Source organism: Neofelis nebulosa, chromosome 3 (genome assembly GCF_028018385.1).
Source record: "Neofelis nebulosa isolate mNeoNeb1 chromosome 3, mNeoNeb1.pri, whole genome shotgun sequence".
Classification (NCBI taxonomy): domain Eukaryota; kingdom Metazoa; phylum Chordata; class Mammalia; order Carnivora; family Felidae; genus Neofelis; species Neofelis nebulosa.
The window spans coordinates 75,394,562-75,421,055 of NC_080784.1; the positions used below are offsets into that span (position 1 = coordinate 75,394,562).

The window sequence follows — 26,494 nt, forward strand, 5'->3', positions numbered from 1 at the left end:
AGTCCGTTTCTGAGGGGTGAACCCCCCATCACCTGAAGAGTTCAAGCTGAAGCTGAATAATCAATCAAGCGTGAAGGGCATCATCAAAGGATTTATTCCTTCAGTGGCAGCACTGAATTCCTGTCCAGACAGACATGCCTGAGGAGGACGGACCACAGCCTTGTCTAGCCATGCTGCACGATGCTGTGGGTCAGCAGCCACGGGCAGATGAGTGCTGGCCAACTTCCAAACCTCCCAAGGACGTGCCTGAGCTATAGCGCCTAACATCTGAGTCTAACTAACTGTGGGAAAGTGACTGCCCAGGACCAGTGCTCGTTAAGATTTCACGTGCAGGGTTGGCACCACAAAACACGGAGTTCCGGCTTGACCCACCCCTAAATACTAAAAAAGAAAGAGAAAAAAATAAGCTGTGTCTAGGACCAGCCAGATAAAGGTTTCATCAAATTAGAGGCAACCCAAGTTCTCTAGTCAGACTGCATTCAAAGAAAAGACAACATGCTGTGGAGGCTCACACACCACATACATACTACAAATGCAGAATCAGCTATGCTGCACAGCACTGTGAGATTTCACTTAATTCCAGTGGGCTTTATTCCATGAAAGGTTGGGAAAAGCTCAAAGTTGATATAACTGCAAAGTTTGGAACAGACTCTCTCTTGCGTATGTTGTATAAACTTCTAAATGGCAACTTCTCAATTCCCAGCCATAACTAGTTTCCAAAGTGACTGAAAGAGAAAAATAGGAGGCCCAGCCTTGCCCAGAAGGGCCAAATGAGAAGAGCCTTGGGACCCAGAGAGTCACAGGATCTCAACTCCCTCACTGTCCACACTCTGCATAAAAACTAAGGGAGAAAACATTTTGCATCTTGTGAAGAGAGGGTTTAAAGGAACTATCTTCACTCCCTACCCTCCCTACCCACCTCCAAAAATGTGCACTACACAGTCTCCTTCTCTTTCTCTCTCTCTTTCTCTCTCTCTCTCTCTCTCTCTCTCTCTCACACACACACACACACACTCACGTAGTGCAATTATCCATGTATGGTGTACTAAAGAATGCGCAGCCTCTATTCCAGAATCCTGCAAAAAACATTTTTATGAACCAATTCACTAAAACACATGTTCCAGGATTTCAAATTAAACAGCGAGCCGGAAATGAGTGAGAGAGCAGGGAAGGCTGGCCTCGGCCCTTCTTGGCTCCGTGGCTGCAATCTGTGTCTCTACCCAAAGTGGACTTTTAGGAAAAGTTCCCAGCAGGAAAGGGCCCCCTCACAGTCTCTTCGTCCTCCTGGGGAACAGCAAAAGCATATGAAGAGCTGAAGGGGAAGGCCCCCCCGTGCAGGACTCCTCACAACCCCTGGCTCCATCCAGGGCTCACTGAGCAATGTCTATGAATAAAGCAAGATGCTCATTTTCCATCCTCCTACATCTTCTCCCACCCGCCTCCTCAAACTTACATAAACTCAGAGAATGGCAGGCCGACTGAAAAGGAGCTGTGCCTTAAATCTGACAAAATAAAAAGAGAAAGCAACATAACATTTTTCTTTATTTAGCCAAAACTTCAAAATGCTTAAACACTGGCCCCTGCTATTGAAAGCTCTAAGGATGTCAGTAGAAGCTGAATCTAGGAGACGTATACCTGGGTGTTCATGGCACAGTTCTTTCAAGTTTTCATTATTTTTGAAACGTTTCATAAGGAAAAGAAAAAAGATTTAAGTATTTCTGTATCTATGAAAGCAGATAAGACAGTGAAGAATAGCAAGAAAAGAATATAGTCCATGACAAGAAGAGCTGGTTTATTTGTGGAGTGCTTATTGTCTATGCATGGTGCGTATGTTTTCTGTATGGTGTGTGTGTTGTGTGTGGAGTATGTGTGAAATGTGTGTGGTGTCTGCTATGAATATACTGTATGTGGGATTTGTGTGGTTCATTTGGTCGAGGTATGTGTGTGGTATACATGTCACCACATTCTGATTTCAAATCTGTGTGTTCAGCACACAAACAACTTCCTTTTCCAGAACAGGAAAAAGCAGCTCCAACGGACAGGTGATTTGACTATGAAGTGGAAAATACTCTACCTGAGATGCAAACTTTAAAATGCCTTGGGGAGGGGGTTGCCTGGGTGGCTCAGTCGGTTAAGCGGCCAACTTCGGCTCAGGTCATGATCTCGCGGTCCGGGAGTTCAAGCCCCGTGTCGGGCTCTGTGCTGACAGCTCAGAGCCTGGAGCATGTTTCAGATTCTGTGTCTCCCTCTCTCTGACCCTCCCCTGTTCATGCTCTGTCTCTCCCTGTCTCAAAAATAAATACAACGTTAAAAAAAAAAAAAAATTTTAATAAATAAATAAAATAAAATAAAATGTCTTGGGGAGGGGCGCCTGGGTGGCTCAGTCGGTTAAGCGGCCGACTTCGGCTCAGGTCATGATCTCGCGGTCCGGGAGTTCAAGCCCCGTGTCGGGCTCTGTGCTGACCGCTCAGAGCCTGGAGCCTCTTTCAGATTCTGTGTCTCCCTCTCTCTGACCCTCCCCCATTCGTGCTCTGTCTCTCTCTGTCTCAAAAATAAATAAACGTTAAAAAAATAAAAAAATAAAAAAATAAAAATAAAATGTCTTGGGGAGCCTGGGTGGCTCAGTCAGCTAAGTGTCCGACTCTTGGTTCTGGCTCAGGTCATGAGCTCACAGTTGGTAGGATCAAGCCCCGTGTCGGACTCCACGTTGAGAGCGTAGAGCCTGCTTGAGATTCTCTCTCACTGTCCCTACCCTGTTCATGCTCGCTCTCTCTCTCTCTCAAAATAAATAAACTTAATAAAAATAAGTCTTTGAAAATATGAATAACATATGAGACCTAATTTAGTAAAATTAATTCTCTAGGTAGATGATTCTATGGAGCAAAAAGCTTTAAACTGGGTTAGAGACACAGGTCTCTCTCAAGGGCCAGATGGGAGTGCCTAAACCACAGGTGTAACAGGATGTTTTCAGCTTCACACTGCATGAGGCCTGACTCTGAACAAGGTAAGTAAGACTAGTTCTCTCATGTGACTCCCATGACTCAAAGTCCTAGACGGCTCCAGGGCAGGTTGGTCCAGTAGCTCCATGATGTCATCACAGTTGTGGAACCTTCCCACCTTGCCATCTCCTCAGCATCATGTCCTCACTGGTACTGAGGTGAGGAAAACTTTCCCCAAAGTCCTCAAGCAACATTACCTTCAAAACTGTCTTCACAGGGGCACCCGGGTGGCTCAGTTGGCTAGGCATCCAACTCTTGATTCTGGCTCAGGTCACGATCTCATGGTTCATGAGTTCGAGCCCTGTGTCGGGCTCTGTGCTAACAGCTTGGAGCCTGCTTGGGATTCTCTCTCTCCCTCTGCCCCTCCCCCCCTCGCATGCATGTGTGCACATTCTCCCTCTCAAAAATAAAATAAACATGAAAAAAATGTTAAGCTGTCTTCATAAACATCCAACCCTAAATTAGTCACTGGCAAAATTGAGGGAACAACCATGACACAGTCGTGGTCGTACTACACACACATCTATGCAAAGGGGACTGACTTAGATGGAAATGTGTCTCTGGTGTCGGGGTTAGGGTTAATCTTCCCTACCATGCATGGCCGCCCCAGCTAAATAATAAGATTGGTGGACAGGGGGGGGAAGGTTCTTGAAAGGTAAATATCCCTTTGGCCCAATAGGTCTCCCCATCTCCACTGTATTTATCCTTTATACACTAGGCTTCCACAGAAAATTCTTCCTAAATAAAGTGTTCAGTGATTTAAAATCTTGTGTTTCGTTTTTTGAAACTGTAGTTTAGGCCAGTCTTCTGAAGTAATGCCTGGGCAAGTTACTAGTCAATCCTTTCTGAAAGAACTTCTATCCATTAAATCTATAGCCTAATCTATTTTGCTACTCTCACTCTGAATGGGATTCTCTTCAACCGGCCGCCTTTCTGATTTTCAGTTACACCACCCTGCAGTGAAGCTGGCTTGGCATTCAAAGGCCTTGCTGGCACTCTAGGAATTCGTCTCGACTTCTTTCCCGGCTGGGGCTGACATCCACTCCCTAAACACCTGTAGAGCCACCCTGTTAACATGCTGAGGCAGTTTCATACTTGCTCACTAAGTGGCTACTTCTCAGTCTCCTAGGACCCTCTCACCCCTCCCCAGGATTGAGCAACTAGTGGGTAAAAACACTCAGCAGAGCATTCCCCCCCTCACGCTGTGCTCCCAGCACCCCTGTCTCAGAGCTGGGTCTAGAATATGGCCTATTCAGCCCACTGCCGTCAGCTCTATTACAGCCCCTCTGACAACTCCAGCCCCACAATCCCAAACTCCTGTAACCGCTCTTCCCTTTTGTCCTTTTCCCCGCCCCAGAATCGCTCCTCACTGGCAAGAAAACAACTTCCCACTCTTCAGGAGAGACTACTTTATTAAGCACGGTCCTCAAGTGGACAAAAACCACCTTAGCAAAAGGGGATTTTGCTGGCTCCCAGCACTTGGGAGTTTACCAAGAATTATAGTTAGATATTTCTTTATCTGTTTCCCTCTTTATTGTGAGCGTCCCTAATTCAAGATGTATTATTTTTAATATGTACCTTATAGCTTAATAAGCAAAAATAAAAATGACATGGGGCACCTGGGTGGCTCAGTCAGTTGAGCATCCGACTCCTGGTTTTGGCTCACGTCATGATCTCACAGTTCATGGGTTCGAGCCCTGCATCAGGCTCTGCGCTGACAGTGCAGAGCCTGCCTGGGATTCTCTCTCTCTCTCTCTCTCTCTCTCTCTCTCTGCTCCTCCCATGCTCACTCACGCTCTCTCTCTTTTAAAATAAACTTTAAAAATTAAAAATAAACAAAAAAAATGAAAATACAAATACCATTTCACTACCAAATGAAAACAGTGAACACTGTCAAGGGCACTGTCCCAGAACGCCCAAGTAACTCTGCTTGTTTGTGCAGTATCGTACGGCTATTCCCATGCTCTGAGCAGCATGTTTTAAGGGCAAAACAAAGCAATATTTGGGGAACTCTATCATAGAGCCTGGCACAGACCTGGTCAACATTAGTACCTTTCACTAAAAGCTTTTTTTTCTTATTGAAGTAAAACTGACATATAACATTATATTAGTTTCAGGTAGACAATGATTTGGTATTTGTACACATTGCAAAATGATCACATTAAGTCTAGTTAACATCTGTCTGTCATTTTTTTCTATCAAAAAATTTAGTATCATAAACATCTTTCTCAAATACTTTACTATACCATTATGTACATGGATATACTGTTGGACATATAAGTTGTTTCTAATTCCCTCCCAATATAAATTAGGTTGGTTACAATTTTTTTCCCAATATAAATTAGATGGACATTGTTTTAAGTACATTTTTGTGAACTTATTCTACTGTTTCCTTAGAAAACTTTTTTTTTAATGTTTGTTTATTTTTGAGAGAGAGAAAGAGAGAGCAGGGGAGGGGTGGGGGGTGGGTGCGGACCGTAACATCCAAAGCAGGCTCTGAGCTGACAACGAGAGCCTGATGTGGGGCTCGAATTCATGAACCACGAGATCATGACCTGAGCCCAAGTTGCACACTTAACCAACTGAGCCATCCACGTGCCCCAGGAAACTCTTTTTAAAGAGTATAGTATCTTTTTTTTTTAATTTTTTTTTCAACTTTTTTTTTTTTTTTTTTTGGGGGGGGACAGAGAGAGACAGAGCATGAACGGGGGAGGGGCAGAGAGAGAGGGAGACACAGAATCGGAAACAGGCTCCAGGCTCCGAGCCATCAGCCCAGAGCCTGACGCGGGGCTCGAACTCACGGACCGCGAGATCGTGACCTGGCTGAAGTCGGACGCTTAACCGACTGCGCCACCCAGGCGCCCCAAGAGTATAGTATCTTTAAAGCACACCCACATTTTGATATGCACTGCCAACTGCATTTTCCACTCTTCAGAGTATCTTTTACATGTAACCTCTTTAATCCTCACACAATCTTGTGAGGTAGGTGCTACTATCGTCCCAATTTTGCAGATGAGAGAACAGAGGCTCAATTCACACTGCTAGTAAGCTACAGAGACAGGGTTCACACCCTGAGCCCAGGGCCTTATTCCCACTAGTTCCAGATTCTCAAATGCAACAATTCCTGAAAAAAGTATTCTCCCCTGGAAGCCAGGGAAGGGTGTCGGCCAGATAGGCGTTTCCTGATGCTGCGTGGCAGCCACCGCTACAAGGATGACAGCCTTCTCAATCTCACAGCAGGTCATGTGGAAGCACCTACAGGTGTGGCGCTGTCCGAACACCTTCCACACATTTATACACTTCTTATAACAAACTCCGTAGGAGGTACTGTTAATAATACCCATGTTTTAAAGAAGGGAAACCAAGGCACAGAGAGTTTTGGCAAATTGCCAAAAGTGGCCAGCTAATAAGTAGGAAGTCAGATTCAAACCATGGTGGTCTGGCTCCAAGCACATCATTTAGCCACTGACTGTACTACCTTGAGGCTGGAAAAAAATACCCTACCCCAGGTAAACATTACCATATCCGCCTGTGTCCCACCATCTTATTTCACAGCCCTGCCCACAACCACTTCAGGTTCCTGACCTTGGCCCATTTCTTTAACTTCCTGTCCCTACTTCTGTCTGGGTGTCTGTCTCCTCCTAACCTCGGCCTGCTGCCCGCCCCCCCCCCACACACTCTTCCAGTTACCCACCATTGACCCACTTTCTCTTCTGTTCTTTCCACTCTACCCCCATCCTTAACCCAACATTAGATGAAGCCAGAAAAGATGCAAGTAAAAAGAGCTCAACTAAAAACTTGGCTCATAAACACATATTACTTCATGTGTCGCCAAAGTCATGTATTCTCTTAAAACTATATATTCCTTGTGAGTAGAGCCCATATTTATAACCTAGTAGTTAAACAGTATGCTTCAGGGGCTTTCTAGTAACTAGGCAATGCCAGTTTCCTATTACCAGCATATTGCCTTTTAATCACTAATTACAGCAGAATATTCATCTTCCCCGGGTCCACTATGGTAAGTTTGAGATATTTTATGCATAACCTTGAGACTCTGACAATGATTTAGGCAAAGTTTTACGCATATTTATTATGTAATATAGATTCACAATAGTTGTTGAAGAGCTCTCCAGTTGAAGCATCATTAATTTGGAAAATGTAATGATTCAGACAAGAGTGAGCAAAAATTCAAATTTTCAACAAGCTCCCTCTATTTTTAATCCAGGTGAACTCAAGAGAAAAATATTTTAGTACTAGGCATTTAATTATTAAGAATTCTCTACAATCAAACCAACGTGTTAATTATAAGTTACCATCATCATGGATGTTTTCACCAGCCTCCTTGAGCTAAATTATGTATTTTTATAAAAGCCAGTTGTTTTAAATTTTTTTTTTAACATTTATTTATTTTTGAGACAGAGAGAGACAGAGCATGAACGGAGGAGGGGCAGAGAGAGAGGGAGACACAGAATCTGAAGCAGGCTCCAGGCTCTGAGCCATCAGCCCAGAGCCCGATGCGGGGCTCGAACTCACGGACCTCGAGATTGTGACCTGAGTTGAAGTCGACGCTTAACCGACTGAGCCACCCAGGTGCCCCTAAAGCCAGTCGTTTTAATCATCTTTTAGGTCAAAGTTTCCAGAACTCCATACTGCCTTTTCCCAGCTTACATGAATTAACATTTCAATATAGGTAACTACATGGTACTATTCTATCTTGTTTTTCTTGTTCTACTCAGAATAGAAAGAAAATAAAGGAAGAAATGAAAGCAAGTAAGAATTTTCTAATCATTTCAACTGACATAACACCTGTGAATGTGAGAAATTCAAAGTCTGGTGGCTTGATCTCTGGACTCCGGTCTCAGCTCCGACACCTCTCAGTTGCAGCAAGAACTGACGCTTTAAGAGGCATGGTTCTCAAGAGTCAAGATACAATAGAGATAAGCCTATTTTCTCTCTGGTGGTTCCGACGAATTAAGTAAGCTAGAACTTCTAAAAATAACTGGAAATGTTCAATGTTCAATAAATGTTTCTACACCCAGAATCTTGGTTTCATTACCCCCGTTTTCCAGATGAGATCTGTTCTACGACCTTATTCGGAGCAAATGAGAACACACAGCCATGTGCTTTAAACTAAAGAGTGTGGTGTGTTAGCAACTGCGTAGAAAACCCAGTCTGTGAAAGCATACTTGGTTTTAACAATCAGCATTTTAATTTCTATTTTTTTTTTTTTTTAAATTTTTTTTTTTAACGTTTATTTATTTTTGAGACAGAGAGAGATAGAGCATGAACAGGGGAGGGGCAGAGAGAGAGGGAGACACAGAATTGGAAGCAGGCTCCAGGCTCTGAGCCATCAGCCCAGAGCCCGATGCGGGGCTCGAACTCACGGACCGTGAGATCGTGACCTGAGCTGAAGTCGGACGCTTAACCGACTGAGCCACCCAGGCGCCCCAGCATTTTAATTTCTAAATGAAGTTTTTAGGCTACAAAAGGAATACATGCTCAGTATAATAAAACCATAGCAAGAAGAGTTCAGTTCAGGACTTTCCCATATGGTGCTTTTGTACAAATGTGAGTAAGACGCCCCCCTCTGTGAAGGATGTGACTCCAGGGGCAGCCTGGCAACTCCATGTGCAGTGGCATGAGGTAAAATGCTCAAGTCAGCCTGTCCCTCTCAGCCCCCCTCCATGAAGGCCAGAACAGACTTAACATTTCAGGGCTTCAATTTCTATGAAAATTTTAGGTTTCAATGTATATAAAAATTAAAAGCTAGGGGCACCTGGGTGTGGCTCAATCGGTTAAATGGCTGACTTGATTTTGGCTCAGGTCATGATATCCGGATTCGTGAGATCAAGCCCCTCGTTGGGCTCTGTGCTGACAGTGCAGAACCTGCTTGAGATTCTCTCTCTCCCTCTCTCTCTCTCTCCCCCTCCCTTGCTCCCTCTCTCTCAAAAAATAAATAAACTAAAAAAAATTTTTTTAATTAAAAACTAAAGATTTAATTTATTTCCTATAATAAGTACGCAAGTACAGTAAGTCTCTTAATCAGGTTTCTATTTTATGGCAGAAATCACATGTGCCGAGTGCTGCCAAATACATCCAAAACTAGACATTACAAGAAAAATACTCCAAAAGTTATATAAATGTAGAAAACTAATATTGTAATAGCTTAAATACCTTTGGATACTAAAAGTCTTTACTTGGAAAACCAAAAGAAACCTTAAAAAAAAGTACTACGTTGGGGCGCCTGGCTGGCTCAGTCGGAACAGCATGTTACTCTTGATCTCAGGGTCTTGAGTTTGAGCCCCAGGCCAGGTGTAGAGACTACTTAAATAAACTTTTTTAAAAAGTATTATGCTAAAAAAATAAATGCACAAACCATACAAATTGGAATAAAATGACTAATGGGAAAAAATACTTCAAGTTGTCTCTAAACAGACTTACAGGAGTAAAAATGATTTTTACTAACCACCTGAATGATTACAGAGTGACAGAAAACGGACATGGACCATTGAGAAAATAATACAAAACGCCGGTGACTTAATTTCATAGGATTATCTATCTGATCAAAATCCCTAAAGATGGGTGTGTAGACAAGAAATGCCTGCCATCCAGACTCTAAATTCTCCCTTTCTTCACCGGTTTCCTGTTCTACTTACTTCCTGTCTACTCCTCCTTCTCTTTTATTAGTCAGTATTACAGGTGTGCAGGTCTCCTGGAGCATCTCCTTCTCCAGTTTCCCCATTTATCCCCAATTCAAAAGCAGAAATAAGAAAACATATATAACGTGCACTCAAGTGACAGATTTGAACTCAGCAAGAAACCAGGTTACCTGGTATCTGTGTGTCCATAAACCCTCTTCCATGTGCCACAAACACATTTCAGAACTCACGAGGACCATGCCCATGAAACATCTCTGAACTGGGACATGGTTTTGTCGTGCCTGTTTGGTTTGGATTTGGCCTCATTTTTTTTTTTTTCAATCTAGAATTTCAGTTTCCAATAAGGAGCAACATAACTTTAATGGGCCTTTAAGAAATTTAGGCAATTAGGGATAACCTTCCTCCCTTAATTATGGTCTAAATGTGGTGAGTTAATGAAACCCCTTCCCAACTACCTAAGCATACTTTCAAATTAAAATAAAGCCTGAACTGACTACCCAGGTTAAATGGATTAAAAGATTAAGGCATCGGGAGCCAGTGCTTTCTCCCTCTCTCCCATTTCAACCACAAACCACCCCAGCCCTCTAAGGACTAGAGGAGTCACCGTGAAGGCGCCCAATTACCCACGAATTACACCAACCGTAACCAATTTCAAGATCACAGATCAGGCTTTCCCAAAACATGAATCTGCTAATTAAGTTACATGAAAGTCAAACTAACAGGCAATTTGGATGTGACATTCATCCACCTGAAAGCAGACTGATGGGCGAAGTATTAAAAAAGCTCACAATAACAGAGCTACTCCTTACGGTGAACAATATTATACACCTGGCTAATTGCAATTAAAATACATGGAAGCACAAAGGGGCTAATCTTGACCCGAGCATTTCCAGGAAACAGCACCAAACCAATAAACGACTCACAGGGATCTGCTTCAGCTTGTGAGAAAACCCACAAGTACTCATCTGCAAAGTTTAACTGGTAAGGAAACAAGTTTAAGGCACTTACACCCACAAACACAACACTGCGAACATGGCTACAGTCTTAGTAACTGCATTTTTCTGAATTCTAATCAAAGGAGTGTGGTTCAATTTCAAGGCTTTGTCTGTCTGTTAAGCTTTAGTATATACTGAAATACTTGTCCATCTTCCCACTCATTTCCCACAAGAAAAAAAAAAATCCATAAGAGAAAATACTTGTTCCCAATGATCATGTGTAAATAACATAGAGTCATTAAAGGTAGATAATGATATACTGAAACCCTAACCCACTGTACCTTCTTTATGTACCACATAAAGAATGTGACCTTCTTTAGAAAAAGGGCCTTGCAGACACAGTTAAGATCAGGCTATAACAGAGTGGGCTTCTCGTATAACTCAACTGGTGTCCCTCTAAGAAGACGGCCACGTGAAGACATGGAGAGACACAGGGAGAATGTTGTGTGATGACAAAGGCAGAGACTAGAATGACAGAGCTACAAGCCAAGGAACCCCAAAGGTTACCAGCAAGCCAGCAGAAGCAAAGAGGCAAGGAAGATTCTCCAACAGGTTTCAGAGGGAAGGTGGTCCTGCTGACACCTTGCTTTCAGACTGCTAGCCTCCCGAGCTGAGAGAGAATAAATTTGTTGTTTTAAGCCACCCAGTTTGGAGTACTTTGTTATGGCAGCCCTAGGAAAAGGGAATACACTGCACTTGAACTTGGGTTTCTTCCTCTTGCATTTCTCCATCCTGCCCCCTCAGCTGGCAAATACTCCCACTGCACCATCAAAGAACTGCAGGGAATCCCCAGTCTGTGGTTTGGTTGGGGAAGCTCTCTCTCTCTTAAAGTGTCACATGACAGGCTAAGCTATCTGGGCCCTTGTCCCGACTTTCTTCCTTCTTTCCAGCTCCCACCCTGAGCACCATCCTGCTCCTGTCCAAGCATCCGTGACCCAGGTGGGGGTGGGGGGCGTCCAGGCAGGATGGGGAAGTTCCCTTCCCTGTGGGCGGTGCCTGTTCTGCTTCCGCCCACCCCAGTTTCTCACAGAATTTTTAGAACACTTCTTTCAGTTTTTACTTAAGTAATATCCTTCCTCACGCCCCAACACCCCTGCCCCCCACTACAGACTCACACACTCTCACTCTCTCACACACACAGCCACGTGCCCAGAGGGAGCTGGGCCAGGAGGCAGATCTGAATACACACACCACCCTGTACTGTGACTGGCCTCTCCCATCCAATAACTGAGACTTTTTGTTACTGGGCCAAGGTTTTCTGCCAGACTCACTTCCCTTATAATGAATGAATTATCCCCGAGAAAGTTCCTCAGTTCTCCCCTGGAAGCTGACCTGCAGTGGCCTAACCCACCTGTTTACCAGGCATGCCAGGCCACGGCAGACCCCCAACGGGTAGGCACTAAAGCTCAACCTGCAACTCCACCGTTAGCCCCAAAACCATGACAGAACTCTTGTAGAAAAATTAGAGCAAATGGCTGAAACTTGATAGCATCTGAAAAGAATATGTATATACCCTAAGTTTGCTAAACTCTTGGGCCAGTGACAGTGAGCAGCGCTGGGGAAAAAAAAAAAAAAAAGCAACTGTCTCCCAACTTCCAACCCAATGTTTTACCAACAAGACCACTTCTGCTGTTAATTATTTAATCTTCAACCAAAGTGAATTTTGACATGTTCTTCCTCAGATGCCTTACCCTGGACTGATGGTTCTCAAACTTGAACATGCATCAGAATCACCTGGAGGGCTTGTTAAAACAGATCACAGGCCCCTCCCCTGGAGCTTCCGATTCAGTAGGCCCAGGGTGGGCTCTGAGAACCGGTCTAACAGGTTCCCAGGCGGTGCTGATTCTGCTGGTCCCGGGACTATTCTTTGGAGAAACACTGCCCTAGACTTGTCCTTCCTCACTCAGAACAAGCCCTGAGCCGGGCTCAACAGGCACTGCTGCTGGCCTTCCCACTGTCCATCCCCTTCTCCCACACAGGTACAGCCCCCAAGTGGTCAGTAAGCGCCACTCCCTGGCAGCTGGGTGAACTCCCCTGCAAAGCAAACTGGGTAGTCCCATCAGTCCCTAAGCCAGGAGTAGTTCCAGGTGACTCTGGACCATTTTTGACCTGGGAGATGTAAGGGGAGGTGCGCTGAGGGGCGCTCCTGAGAAAGAGACACAGGATGAAGGTTCTTTTAACCTGCCTTTGGTTGTTCCGGTGGGAGGACACCAGGCAGCGAAGCCTCAGTCCTCCTGCAACCTTGAAGGGAGCTGGGCAGCACACTGAACCTGCTGAACAGAGAGTTGGAAGGACCCGGGTGCCTGGTGCTGACGCTCACCTGATGAGTAAACCAGCCCAGAACCACCCAGCCTCCGGGCTTCTTGTGATATAACACGTCCTTCATTGTTTGAACTGGTTGAGTCAGGGTTTTCTGTTACTTGAAGCTGAAAATATCTAATCGCAAAGCAAAGCAAACAGGGTAATATGTCCATCCAAGAACTAAAGACAACCTCTGAGGACACGTTACAGTGGTATGTGTTCCACAAAGTAACCCTAAAATTCTGGATTTAGATTTTCCAGTTATTTCATCAAAAGCTATGCAACCCAGTATCAGGGGATGAGCAATACTTAGAAAACGAAAGAAGCTCTCTAGGACACAGTGAAGTGTTACTACACTGAAGTCCCAACTCTCAGTCTTTCTTACAAAGCCATGCTCATTTACTTCAGGGGATTGCTAGGAACCATAGAATACCAAAGAATTCAGAATTCTTACTGAAGAATTCAGTTGCTTCCACATACCAATCTTAGATTTGGTCTCTTTCTACACAGAGCAGGCTAACTGGGAAAACGGTTTTCTATTTTCCGTATCACTTTAGATAAAAGGTAGACAACAAGTAGATCTAGAGAGAGGACACCTCGGACTGTGTGCCTGTTCTGCCCCTTCATAGCCCTGTAATCTTAAACTGTTTTACCTTTTTGAACCTGTTTCCTCATCTACAAAATGGGAATCCCTGATTACCTAAGGACGATGCATATAAAAATACTTTGTAAACTATGAAGTATAATACAAGGGCAACTACTTCAATCTAATTTTTAGTGGATTGACTGGATTAGCATGGCCTGATTTTAAGAGATATAGACCAATCGTGATCCCAGAGGAATTACCTCACCAAAACTTCATACGACATACATCTGTCATAGCAATCAACTGGGACAATGGATTGTTATTCAAACTGGACTTCACCTATTATCAATAATTTAGTGGCAGCTAAAGGAGCCCAACATCCACAAAGTAGTACAACCCTTAAAGTCAACAATGTACAAGGCATAACATCAATATGAATTATTTACTATGTACATTTTCACAATGCTTAATGTAAGAGGCACACACAATGTCTTTGCTTTTACTGACGCTGTTCTCCAGGAACGACCTCAAATGCAGCAGTGGGTTTCTTTGGATATTTCACAGGTGGCAATTCATCTTTCCTATAGAAGTTTAGTTTTGGGGGGGATGGGGGATTAATATTTTTTGAAGTTTAAAAAATTACTGAAATATAGTTGGCATATGTTATATTAGTGTCAGATGTACAACACAGTGACTTGACAATTCTATACATTACTCAGTACTCATCACCGTAAGTACAGTCACCACCTGTCATCATACAGTATTATCACAATATTATTGACTTTATTCCCTATGCTATAGTTTTCATCTCCATGACTTATTTTATAACTCGAAGTTTGTACCTCTTAATCCCTCTCACCTATTTCATCCATCTCCCCACCCACCTCGCCTCTGGCAAACACCTGTTTGTTCCCTGTAATTAAGAGTCTGGTTTTCTCATTTGTTCATTTGGTTTTTTTTTTGATTCCACGTGTAAGAGAAATCACATGGTATTTGTCTTTCTCTGTTTGATTTCTTTCACTTAGTATAACACCTTCTAGATTCTTCCATGTCACATATGGGAAGATTCCACTCTTTTTTATGGCTAGATAATATTCCATCATATGTATACATCACCTCTTCTTTATCTACTCATCTATCAATGGACACTTGGATTGCTTCTATATCCTTGCTATTATAAATAACACTGCAACAAACATAGGGATGTATATATCTTTTCAAATTAGTGTTTTCCATTTTCTTGGGTAAATATCCAGTACTGAAATTACTGGATCATATAGTATTTCATTTTAATTTTTTGAGGAACCTTCATATTGTTTTCCACAGTGGCTGCACCAGTTTACATTCCCATCAACAGTGCATGAGGATTCCTTTTTCTCCACATCCTTACCAACACTTGTTGTTTCTTATGTTTTTTTAACCATTGGGACAGGTGTAAGGTGGATCCTATTATGGTTTTGTTTTCCATTTTCCTGATGATGAGTGATGTCGAGCATCTTTTCATGTGTCTGTTGGTCATCTGTGTATCTTTGGAGAAATGTCTGTTCATGTCTTCTGCCCATTTTTTATTGGATTATTCATTTTGGAGGTGTGGGTTGTATAAGTTCTTTATATATTTTGGATACTAACCCTTTATTAGATCTATCATTTGCAAATATCTTCTCCCATTCCATGCCTTTTTGTTTTGGTCACGGTTCTTCTTTGCTGCGCAGAAGCTTTTTAATTTGGTATAGTCCCTATAGTTTATTAATAGATGAGTTTAGTTTTAGCCCAACAACCACATACCATCCAGAGCCACGTCTTCTGATTGAAATATATGAACAAACTGGTTAAAAATAAAAGGAATTGGTGTGAGGGAAAAAGCAAGTATGATGCTAAAACCATGTTTCTCAAACTGGGATACGTATGTGTGTAGTAGAGAAAATAATGCCATGAGGTAAATATGGCTATCTTCCTGAAACAAACATTTTACTAAAAAATTTTTGGAGGGAACAAAGGAACAATCAGTGAGTAATTTTTAAATAACTTCAAAAAAAATAAATAACTTCAAATTCTCAATACATTAAAATTTTTTTCCGAAGAATTTTCATGTTCATAGCAAATTTTTAAAAACTATATCCCCACTACTTGGGGGAAAACATGGGGAAAGACTATAATAAACAAGACTTCCCTTGTATCATTTACAAATTAGTTGCAAAGACAATTCAAAAACAACGGTTCTGAAAAACATCTTTATTGAGCACAACATCTGTGAAATACCATCCAGATTTCCGCAGTTAATTATTTGTAAAGTGGCAACATTCTTTTGTTACATTTATTGGAGGAGGGGTGGGAATCACTATTACTCTAGAGTCATATTTCACATGTGGAAGACTGTAACAACAAACGAATAATTTGATGACAATTCATTTGAAATTAGAGTAACAAGCTCCTGGGAGACCCCATTATCTTAACACTTGTGTTCCTAGACAGAGAATACTGCCTTGGAAATTATATTTCTGTTCTGAACCTTGAACCCCAAGCTTTGCCGCCCTCTTAAGCAGTAAGAAGTTTGGCGTCATGGGGCGCCTGGGTGGCGCAGTCGGTTAAGCGTCCGACTTCAGCCAGGTCACGATCTCGCGGTCCGTGAGTTCGAGCCCCGCGTCAGGCTCTGGGCTGATGGCTCGGAGCCTGGAGCCTGTTTCCGATTCTGTGTCTCCCTCTCTCTCTGCCCCTCCCCCGTTCATGCTCTGTCTCTCTCTGTCCCAAAAATAAATAAAAAATGTTGAAAAAAAAAATTTAAAAAAAAAAAAAAAAAAAAAAAAAGAAGTTTGGCGTCACAACACATCCAGAATGCCTTCGTAGAATTAATCACTACTGCTGCCAATGTATTGGGATCCGCCTAAAAAAGACTTTTATTTTTCATCACCCCATCAAGATGAATGGGTTAAAGAGCAACCCAAAGCACAATTCTCACTACATAAAAGAAGCCCAAGACAATCACAATGTCAGCTCATCTCTAACTCTGTCGCTATAAGCTTTCTTGAAGAAAGAAGCTGAGTTCCCAATGGCAAAACACTCAAGTCTCTCTCTTCCTCATGGTGGTACCTTCGCTCTGGCCAGAAATAAGCCCCTTATAAATCTTCTATGTACTTTTAAGTAACCACATTGTCATTCCAACAGCTAGGCTGTTGAATCTGCCTAGCTCTTACAGCAGGATGCACACCTGACTGAACAGACTCCACAGAGTTAGGTTACTGTTAAATGTTTGTGACAGGTAGCAATAATCAGACAAGCCACCCAGTGGCATATGGAATGAGGCCAGCCAAGAGTCAGCCTTTGAATGCTGAATTAAGGCACTGGTCCTAAAGCAATCCTTCCTAAAGTAACGAACAAACACCAAGTTTCCAGCACTGGATATGCCATGTTTACGGGCCATACCCAGGCTCTCCAGACTTCAATTCCACTTTATTGTTTCAGGAATGTGAACATTAATGAAATGTTTTGCTTATTTTTATTCTAGACTAACTCTTCAAAATACACCTGGAATTATTAAAATTGGTTCAAATATCTTTTTTGATATAAAGATATAAATTAGCACAAGCCTGATCACTCTGGAGTCTGTAAGATAAATCTAGGGAAAATAATAATTTTTTTAGAGGAAGTAATAATTTCAATGAAAATCTGAATTTGGATACTGATCCTATTAGACTATTTTTCTAATTCCACTTGAGAGCTAAATAATTATATAAATAAGTTTCAAAAGTTTTGCTAAAAGTTTCACAACCTAAAAAAAAACAAACAAGGTTTTTGTGACTTGAAAACAATTTTAATATATGCCAAGAACCCTGTTTAAAACCTTGTATTCTAAGGATATCTAAATTATGAGATCTATTACAGTCAAAGAAAATTCACTTTACACTGTTACAGCCATGAAGATGATCACTAAATGCATTCATTCCACAGCCCTCCCAGGGCCCACATGACTGTGTAGAAGGTGTCAACAGGGCACACAGAGATAGAGCTAATCACCCATTCTCTTTTAAAAAACACACCAACTGCAATAACCTAATTTAAAAACCACAACCTCTAATACTAATACCAGTCCTTGGACTTCAATGGCAAATATAACTTGTGGGCTTGGATATGAAGAACATGTGGAACATTATAAGCAATCAATCTAAAAGACTTAAATTTAAAAATAGGAGCTTACATCCCTTCATTTGGCAGGTCTTCACCCAAGTGTTAGTTAGGTACTAGGTTAGGTGCTGAGGAATCAGTCAAATGAGACTCAGGACAATCCTGGGACAGGCAATTTTAAAACAGGGATGAGCCCTGTGCTAGGAGAAGTGTCATCGTGTGCCATGTGGAGTCGGTCACGTGGGCAGGTTAGCCAGAGAAAAGAGAGAGAGCACGAGCCCAAGTGCAAGAGGGGAAGTGAGAAGCAGGGGCAGGAAGGCTGAAGAGGTGAGCAGGGCCTAGATCACCCAAGGCCTTCTACACCATGCTCAGGTCTTCTGCACTTCATCACGAAGGTAAGGTTGTTTGCAAGAGGAATGGTAGGAAAGGATGTATGACTTGGATACATTATGCAGGGAGGAAGACGAAGAACAGACCTGGGTAGCTATAAAATGGAGGCAGCAGACCATCTGAAGAAGATGCAGCCATACCTGATGATCATCTACTAGGTGAGGAGTATGAAGGATTCGGGGGCGTGGGGGGCCATCCTGGTTTCTGGCTTATGCAAATGAATGCACGGTGCAGCAGCGGGGGAAGGGCTGAGAAGGACCCGAGCCCAAGAGCTCAGTTCCAGACACACTAGGTTAGCAGCACCTGAAAGCTAAAGGGAGCTCTCTGTGGGCAACTGAGCAGGTGAGACCCCTGGCTCGAAGGTACAATCTAAGTGCAAGTTCTTTCTACATAAGACCCAAGAGAACAGGTGAGATCACCTGGGGAAATGGCAGAGGGAAAGAGAAGCAGGCCCACAAGGGAACCCTGAGGAGGCACACAAAGGTTAAAAAGCTATGATCCTGTCAACAGGTGAGGAACTTTGCGGTTGTGCTGGAAACACAGCTTTCAACTTCTAAAGGAGAACAAAGAAAAGTGAAAAGCAGTTCCATTCCCTGTGGGGGCTCTGAAATCCCTTGACTGCCAAAAGAAGTTTCCCTAATGATTAAGTCGTTTTTGTCTGCAATTATATCTTTCAGTATGTTGCTGAAAGGTTAACAAGACTTTCTGCACGTTCTGACTTCAAGGATCTGCCGTTAACTGATGTTAAACTACTTCAGGAGAACACATTTTGCTGCTGTTACTGATCATATAAAAACACATTAAAAACACACAACACAATGACAACTTCCACAGACGCTGTACCTGACCAGTCGGTACTGATGATTTTTATATAACCGTTTTTAGAAGCTGACATTCTATACTGTTCACCTCGGCGATGCTCACACTTTTCACATTCTAACAAATTATACCCCAACAAGGCTTATGGGAGCTGTGTACAGAGCCAGACAACCTTCCCAGAGAGCATTCAATTCCAGCAAGAGCTGAAGTCCAGTCTCACTTGCTCTCATTGCTTCAGTCCCAATCGCAACCTCTCTCTCTCAGCAAAGAAACTGATTACTGCTGATATTTGAGAACACCCCGGAGAAAAATGGGGACGCAGAGGCAAGAGGCAAGAAAGTCTTTCAAATATTGCTTTTCTGGCATTCAACCAAATATAATTACATAGCATTCATAGAAGATTAAGTCAAGTTAATACAAACAAAATCTTCAGTGAGGCCAATTTCCCTGAAAGCTTTCCCAAACTCTGTTTGAGATCATAGGCTGGCTACTCCAGAACCCTCCGCCCCAGGATTAATGGTGGTCTGCTTCGGGCCCTGCCCTGGGCCATCTGGAGAGTGAGACACAGAGCCCTCCTCCTCTATCTAGATTCTCACCGGGGACAGATGTCAGTGCCACCTACACTTTTCTTGGGACATCTGGAGATTCTATTTTATGGTCAAATCTCTCTTGAATCTCTCTTCTCTCTTGAGTCCCAAGAAAGACTCCTCTATGTGAGTGCTCTCAGAGACAAGGCATTCATGTTGTAGAATTCGTAAGTACTGACTCTACTGACTTCAAGTCCAACTTAGTATCATTGAGAATTGGCCTTGTGGGGTAGTAATTAAAACAAAAATCTCAAAAATGTTTGAAAAACGTGTAAAGAGGTAGTAATAACTTCATAAATAAGATTTAGGATAAAGGACATTAACCTAGCAGAGCAAATCAAATATTAGATTACAACCCAAAGTATAAATTAATATCCATAAGTCCATACTGATATAAATGACTGAATAAATGAGAGAAAATAAGCAAATTTCCCATAAAGAAGAAGTCCAAATAATTTATGCAGGTGGAGCTTAATTCCATTTAATGACTTATCTCCAAAGAGTGTAGCATGGAAAGATGGAAAGAAAAGAGTTAGCCAGGTGATTAAGGTCAACATCAAAGTGATAAGCCATGCTGATAGCAGATATCCTCAATATGTGATGAGAATACCAATGTATAGCTGTGGCCTTCCTCCCCAAAACGCATAATAACCCCAGTCTAACAAAGAGGAAAAACATCAGGCAACCCCAAACCGAGGGATATTTTACAAAATACCTGAGCAGTACTCCTCCAAACTGTTAAGATTTCAAAAACAAGGGAGGTCTGACAAACTGTCACAATCAAGAGGTCCTAAGGAGACATGACAACTAAAAGTAATGTGGGATCCTGGACAGAGAAATGACACCAGGGAAAAATTTGTGATGTTCAAATAGTGTGGAGTTTAGTTCATGGTAATGTAGCAATGCTGGTTTCTTAGTTGTGACAAATGTGCCACAGTAATGGAAGATGTTAACTGTAGGATAAACTGCATGAGGGGTATATAGGAATACTCTGTGCCATCTTCACAGCTTTTCTGTAAATCTACATCTATCCTAAAGCCAAAGGTCTGTTTCAACTGTAGCAAGACATTATATGAGCTTTGGAGGTATTACATTTTTCATTAAAAAAAATTCCCAGGGGCACCTGGCTGGCTCAGTTAAGCGTCCAACTCTTAATCTCGACTCAGGTCACGATCCCACAGTTCAGGAGATCGAGCCCCACGTCAGGCTTTGCGCTGGCAGCACAGAGCCTGCTTGGAATTCTCTCCCCATCTCTCTGCCCCTCCTGCACTCTCTCCCTCTCGAAGTAAATAAACTTAAAAAAAAATCTCCAACTGTGCAGTAAAGGTAAGTGAATACTAAGTACTTAGGTGACTCATTTACATACCACGTGACATCACACTTACAGAGGGAATTCTTGCCAAGGACTCCAGAACCTACATTTTCAGAAAATGGACACAAAGAAAGTTTTCTAATAGCACCATCCAACCCATGTCATGATGTTATCTTTACACATAAGGAACAAATTCTAAGCAAAAAAAAAAAAAAAAAAAAAAAAAAAAAAGGCCAGAAGAAACAAAGAGGAAGAGGCTTGGAAGTTTGGAAGTCAAGTTAAAAGGAAGGCAACCATGGATAACATGACAGCAAAATACTAGAATATTTTATATCGAGAAGATTAAAATATATAAATCAGGGCTGATCGAAATGTGAATCATGATTAAGAAATTTTTTAGTCAATCCAGTCGTGGCAAACAGCATTTTTTTTTTCCATGAAATAAGATGGACTAAAAAAATTCTATGGATGCGTGGTAGTGATTGGTTGCACAACAATGTGAAAGTACTGAATGCCACAGAACTGACATTTAAAAATGGTTAAAAAGGTGGGGCGCCTGGGTGGTTTAGTCAGTTAAGTGTCCAACTTCAGCCCGGGTCATGATCTCACAGTCCGTGAATTCCAGCCCCGCGTCGGGCTCTGGGCTGATGGCTCAGAGCCTGGAGCCTGCTTCCGATTCTGTGTCTCCCTCTCTCTCTGCCCCTCCCCCGTTCATGCTCTGTCTTTCTCTGTCTCAAAAATAAATAAACGTTAAAAAAAAAAAATTAAAAAAAAAAATAAAAATGGTTAAAACGGGGGATGCCTGGATGGCTCAGTTGGTTGAGCGTCCGACTTCGGCTCAGGTCACGGTCTCATGGTTTTCAAGTTCAAGCCCCACGTCCAGCTCACTGCTGTCAGTGCAAAGCCTGTTTTGGATCCTCTGTCCCCCTCCCCCCTCTCTGCCCCTCCCCTGCTCATTCTCTCTCTCTCTGTCTCTCAAAAATAAATTTTAAAAAATGGTTAAAATGTTAAGTGTAATGTATATTTTATCACAGTAAAAAAATTTAAAATAGAAAAGAGTATGTCCTAGGTGGTAAAGGTAAGCACTATTTGATAAATAAACCATGTGCATACACATTCATACATCCACATATATGCCTATGGGCAGGTAGGTAATCTTGATGTAAAATGCATCTCTTACCAGGAGTCACTGTCAAAAAGCCCGAAAGCCACTGTTCTGAATCACTGCTACAATTCTCTCTCCCCACACACCTTCACAGCAACCTGACACTATGTCAAAAGACCAACAGGGATAAAATCTACTAATACCTTAAAGTCTGACAGAAAACTGACGAAAAGAAACCAGTTCCCACTGAGAGGAAAGGAGAGAACCGAAGCAATCTATAAAACAGGAGAACAAAGGCTAAGGCCCGAGCAACAGGCTGGATGCACCCATCCCCGGAGATGCTGCCCAGGCCTTCCATGCTCCGGACTCACAGCATCAACTGCCTCCCTGCCATCTCCAGACTTGTCATACCAAGTCTGACATTCCGACGAGACAACCAACCAGAGTTCCTGATTTCCCTCCCCCTAATTCCTTTCCCATCCCTCCAGATGCTCAAGCCAAATTTTAGAAGCCCTCCATGACATACTTCTCTTTCCCTCACTCTCCACCACTGACAGAGCAATGAATCTGTTCCACTCCCAAAATTCATCTCAGAACTTTCCACGTCCCTTCATTGCCACTCCCACCAGCCTTGTCTGAACAACTGCCAGCATCCTGCACCTTTTCTTAATTCCACACACTCTAACAGAGGATTGTGACAAACTCTGAACTCTGCCCCATATATTTATCCTCCATTTAAAATTTTATACAATGAATTTAAATGGTCACAAAGAATGTAATCTCTGGTATATTATAAATGATGGCATCTTTAATAAACTCACAATCACTTCTTAAAATATATTCAACGGAATCTAAATACCACTGCAATGAAATCCATCATCATCCATTTTTTTAAGTAATCCCTACACCCAACGTGGGCCTCAAACTCATGACCCCAAGATCAAGAGTCGCACGCTCTACCAACTGAGCCAGCCAGGAGCCCTATCATCGCCTATTTTTTAAAAACACATCTATAAGCATTCCTGAATAGCTGGATATTCCCTCCAAGGATTTTAACCTAATACATACATCTTTATGTTCAAATACTTGTGCAACAAAACTATGGGTATACATTGAAATAGGCTTTTTAAAAAACATTCCTGTGACCACAGGTTTCAAATGTTAAATATTTTTTTCTTCTGAATTGAGTTACCATTACAATTTTTACTAGTACAAAACTGATCAACAAATTTTATAAATTTTGATAGGAAATTAAACATAAAGAGACAAATTTACTGAAAATGCATCCTTTAATGAAATGGATGAGTGTCTTACCCCCTATCATTGGTTCATGTAAATATTATATTTAATATAAGCACTGAAAAAGCTTGTTTACATAAACAGATGTGAATGGAAGGAGGGAGCATTGTTACAGCACTGTCCCTATATTCTCTAAACACCCTCAGTGTTTATCCAAAAATCACAGTGATCTATGATTAAAAATAACTTTTGGGGCACCTGGGGGGCTCAGTTGGTTAAGTGTCCGACTTCAGCTCAGGTCATGATCTTGCGGCTTGTGGGTTCGAGCCCCACCTTGGGCTCTGTGCTGACAGCTCGGAGCCTGGGGCCTGCTTCAGATTCTGTGTCTCCTTCTCTCTCTGCCCTCCCCCACTCATACTCTTTCTGTCTCTCTCTCTCAAAAATAAACATTAAAAAAAATAATTTTGATCATCTATCAACTGCCAATTTGATTATGTCCTTAAATTTTGTTGAAAGATTCAAAAGCCACCAGAGTTACAAAAGAATTTGTCATCTAATCAGAGTTAACTGCTTCTCCTAACCAATATCAGCATTTCAAAGCCACACCTCTGATTGCCCAAGATGAAGTACTCGTAAGACTGGGGCTGGGTAAGAAGTATGCCTTTCTTTTGTAAAGTGGAGAAGAGAGATTACAAAAGAAGAGGTGAAAAAGGATAACTCACAACCTCAGATCAATTTCAGGAGACTATAGGACAGTGGGATCTAAAAGCTGATTCCCTGGAAGTTATCCCTGTGCCCAGGTACCACTTAGAGTCTCCATGCACCTCCAAGGGACCAGACATCTCAGTTTGACAAGTGACCGAGACTGTACCATGACCAAAGTATTCTCTTAAAAATGTAATTTACACCTTTCAATGTGCTAGCCCCTGCTTTAAATCCTTCAACAAACCATACCACCCTTAAAAAAACAAAACCCAACCTCCTTAATGTGTTTTCTAGGGTCCTACCTCACCTCACTATCCCACAAACCACCCAGGCCTTCTCCAAGTTCCTGGAATGCTGCCAGTGCTTCCTACCTCAGGGCCTTTGCACCTGCCATTCCCACTGCCTATGGTACGTTCCCTCTGTTTGCTGCACGGCCATTCCTCCACATCCTCCAGACTTCATCTTAAATGTAACCTCCTAAGAGGGGCCTCACCTGACCACCCCTTCTTCTTCATTATACTATAGCAATCTAATCCTTGGTAGTTATAATTGCAATATTTTGTTTTATTTACAGTAATGTCTGACTACACTGCTATATGCAACACAGGTTTTGTTCACTGTTTTATGCCCACCACTCAGCACTGTGCCTGATGCTCAACAGATATTTGTGAGCAAGAGGACAGCATAAGCATGCCACAAAAAATGTGAAGTTGAGAGTGCATGTGAGAGTGTGTGTGGGGTGGGGGGGCAGGGGGGTATTTCTAACAGCTTTCTATACAACCTTATTTTAAAACAAAGTCATATGAATTATCAGAGAGTATAGATACCCCAAATGCCAAAGAGAAAGGTATATTACAGATATGTCAAACACATAAACATAACTGTACATATACCAAGACTTTGACAGCATCCAAAGTGAGCAGCAATATTCAGCATGCAGGTATTTGCTCCTGTTGTTTTTCTTACCTCTGCTCTTGAGAATGTTCCTCCATATCCTCTTCAGAATCACCCTATTGATAAAAGAACATGGTTTAACAGTTATTTCAAAATAACACAAAAATCTCCAAAAGAAACAGTTCTTCAAATCAAACACAGGTAATAACCTTGTAACGAATATCTAAAAACAGTGCCTGATACACAGCAGGCATTCAGTATCTACTGAAAGAATAACACTAGTAATGACACCACTAAAAGCCATAAACAGCCAAGTGATCCCTTAGATATTTTATGTAAAGATCCTCATTTAAAACCACCACCTACATAATCTCAAAATTAGTTTGACATCTCTTCTCTCCAAGAGCCTTTTAACATTTAAGTTACACAGGGACACCTGGGTGGCTCAGTCGGTTAAGCGTCTGACTTCGGCTCAGGTCATGATCTCACAGTTTGTGAGTTCGAGCCCCACATCAGGCTCTGTCCTGACAGCTCAGAGCCTGGAGCCTGCTTCAGATTCTGTCTCCCTCTCTCTCTCTGCCCCTCCCCCGCTCATGCTCTGTCTCTCTCTCTCTCCCTCAAAAATAAATAAACATTTAAAACAAAAAACATTTAAGTTACACAGAAGTCACACAAAATAAAGTTTAACAATATAGGAAATGGATCGGTTAGCTTGCAATCCCCCAAATGGATATCCGACATATTTTGACATCAACATAAAAAAGGCTGATCAATTTTATAAATAGTATAAACATCACACTCAAAAGCACTTCCAAAATCCTCTCCCAGACTTACCAGGCTAAAATCTAACTACATGTCATATAACAAGAGGGTAAAAAGAAAAGGCACGTGAAACCAAAACACAAGGGCAGATCGGATTAAATACTACATGTAATCTGCCTGACCGACTCTATCTTGACCATTCTTTCCCGAAGCTCACCATTGCTGGCTTCAGGAATACCAAGCCTTCCTGGTCCTCCAGCTTCTCTCTAACCCTTGGCTCTCGGCACTTACTGCCTCATTGCCCTCTTCCTCCCTGTCACTGCCAATCCTCCTGGGCCCAGACTCCCTACACCAATTCGAACCATAGGGCCCAAATCCCCAGTGCCAGCCTCCATGCCTCATTCAATCACACGTGTGGATACTCAGGGAATGCCTATCTTCCCCGAGAGCAAGACTCCTGAGATTCTAGTGAGCGCTGCACCAAGCCATGGCCAACAGATGGCAAATACTCCACAATACTTGAAGGATGGATTCATTTACAGCTTCAGCCCTACTGGCAAATGCCTCCAGGACATATGCATTTTGTCTCCCCAGAAATAGTTACAACCAACACTTACTTATCAACATCAGGGGCCCCTGCCAAGTGGTTTCTGTTCTAACGCGCCTCTTTCTGTCAAGGATACCAACATCCTCCTTGACTCATGGCAAACCTTAAGGTCATCTTACACTGCTCTCCTTCCTTCGCCTCCAGGCATAAAGACCTACCCACTCATCTGAAATAGGGTACAGACCTGTCCTTTCTTCTCCATCCCTTCTGCCAGCAAATGAGCCCATACTTTCAGCACCCCAGGCCTCCATTACTACCACACACAGGGCTTCTTCCTCTGTTTAAGACTGCTGCCTCCAGGGGCACCTGGGTGGCTCAGTCAGTGAAGCGTCCGATTTCAGCTCAGGTCATGATCTCACAGTCCATGGGTTTGAGCCCTGCGTCAGGCTCTGTGCTGACAGTTTGGATCCTGGAG

General features: G+C 42.5%; 1 protein-coding gene across 2 annotated transcripts in view; it reads right to left on the reverse strand.

The window, feature by feature from the left end:
- The window catches only part of TMEM131L (transmembrane 131 like), a 171,753-nt gene that overhangs the window by 137,559 nt on the left and 7,700 nt on the right, over positions 1 to 26,494 (reverse strand). For both annotated transcript variants that reach the window (XM_058721123.1, XM_058721122.1), the window contains exon 3: positions 24,783 to 24,826. In XM_058721123.1, coding sequence (XP_058577106.1) covers positions 24,783 to 24,826 — 44 coding nt within the window. The remainder of the gene's footprint in view (positions 1 to 24,782; positions 24,827 to 26,494) is intronic.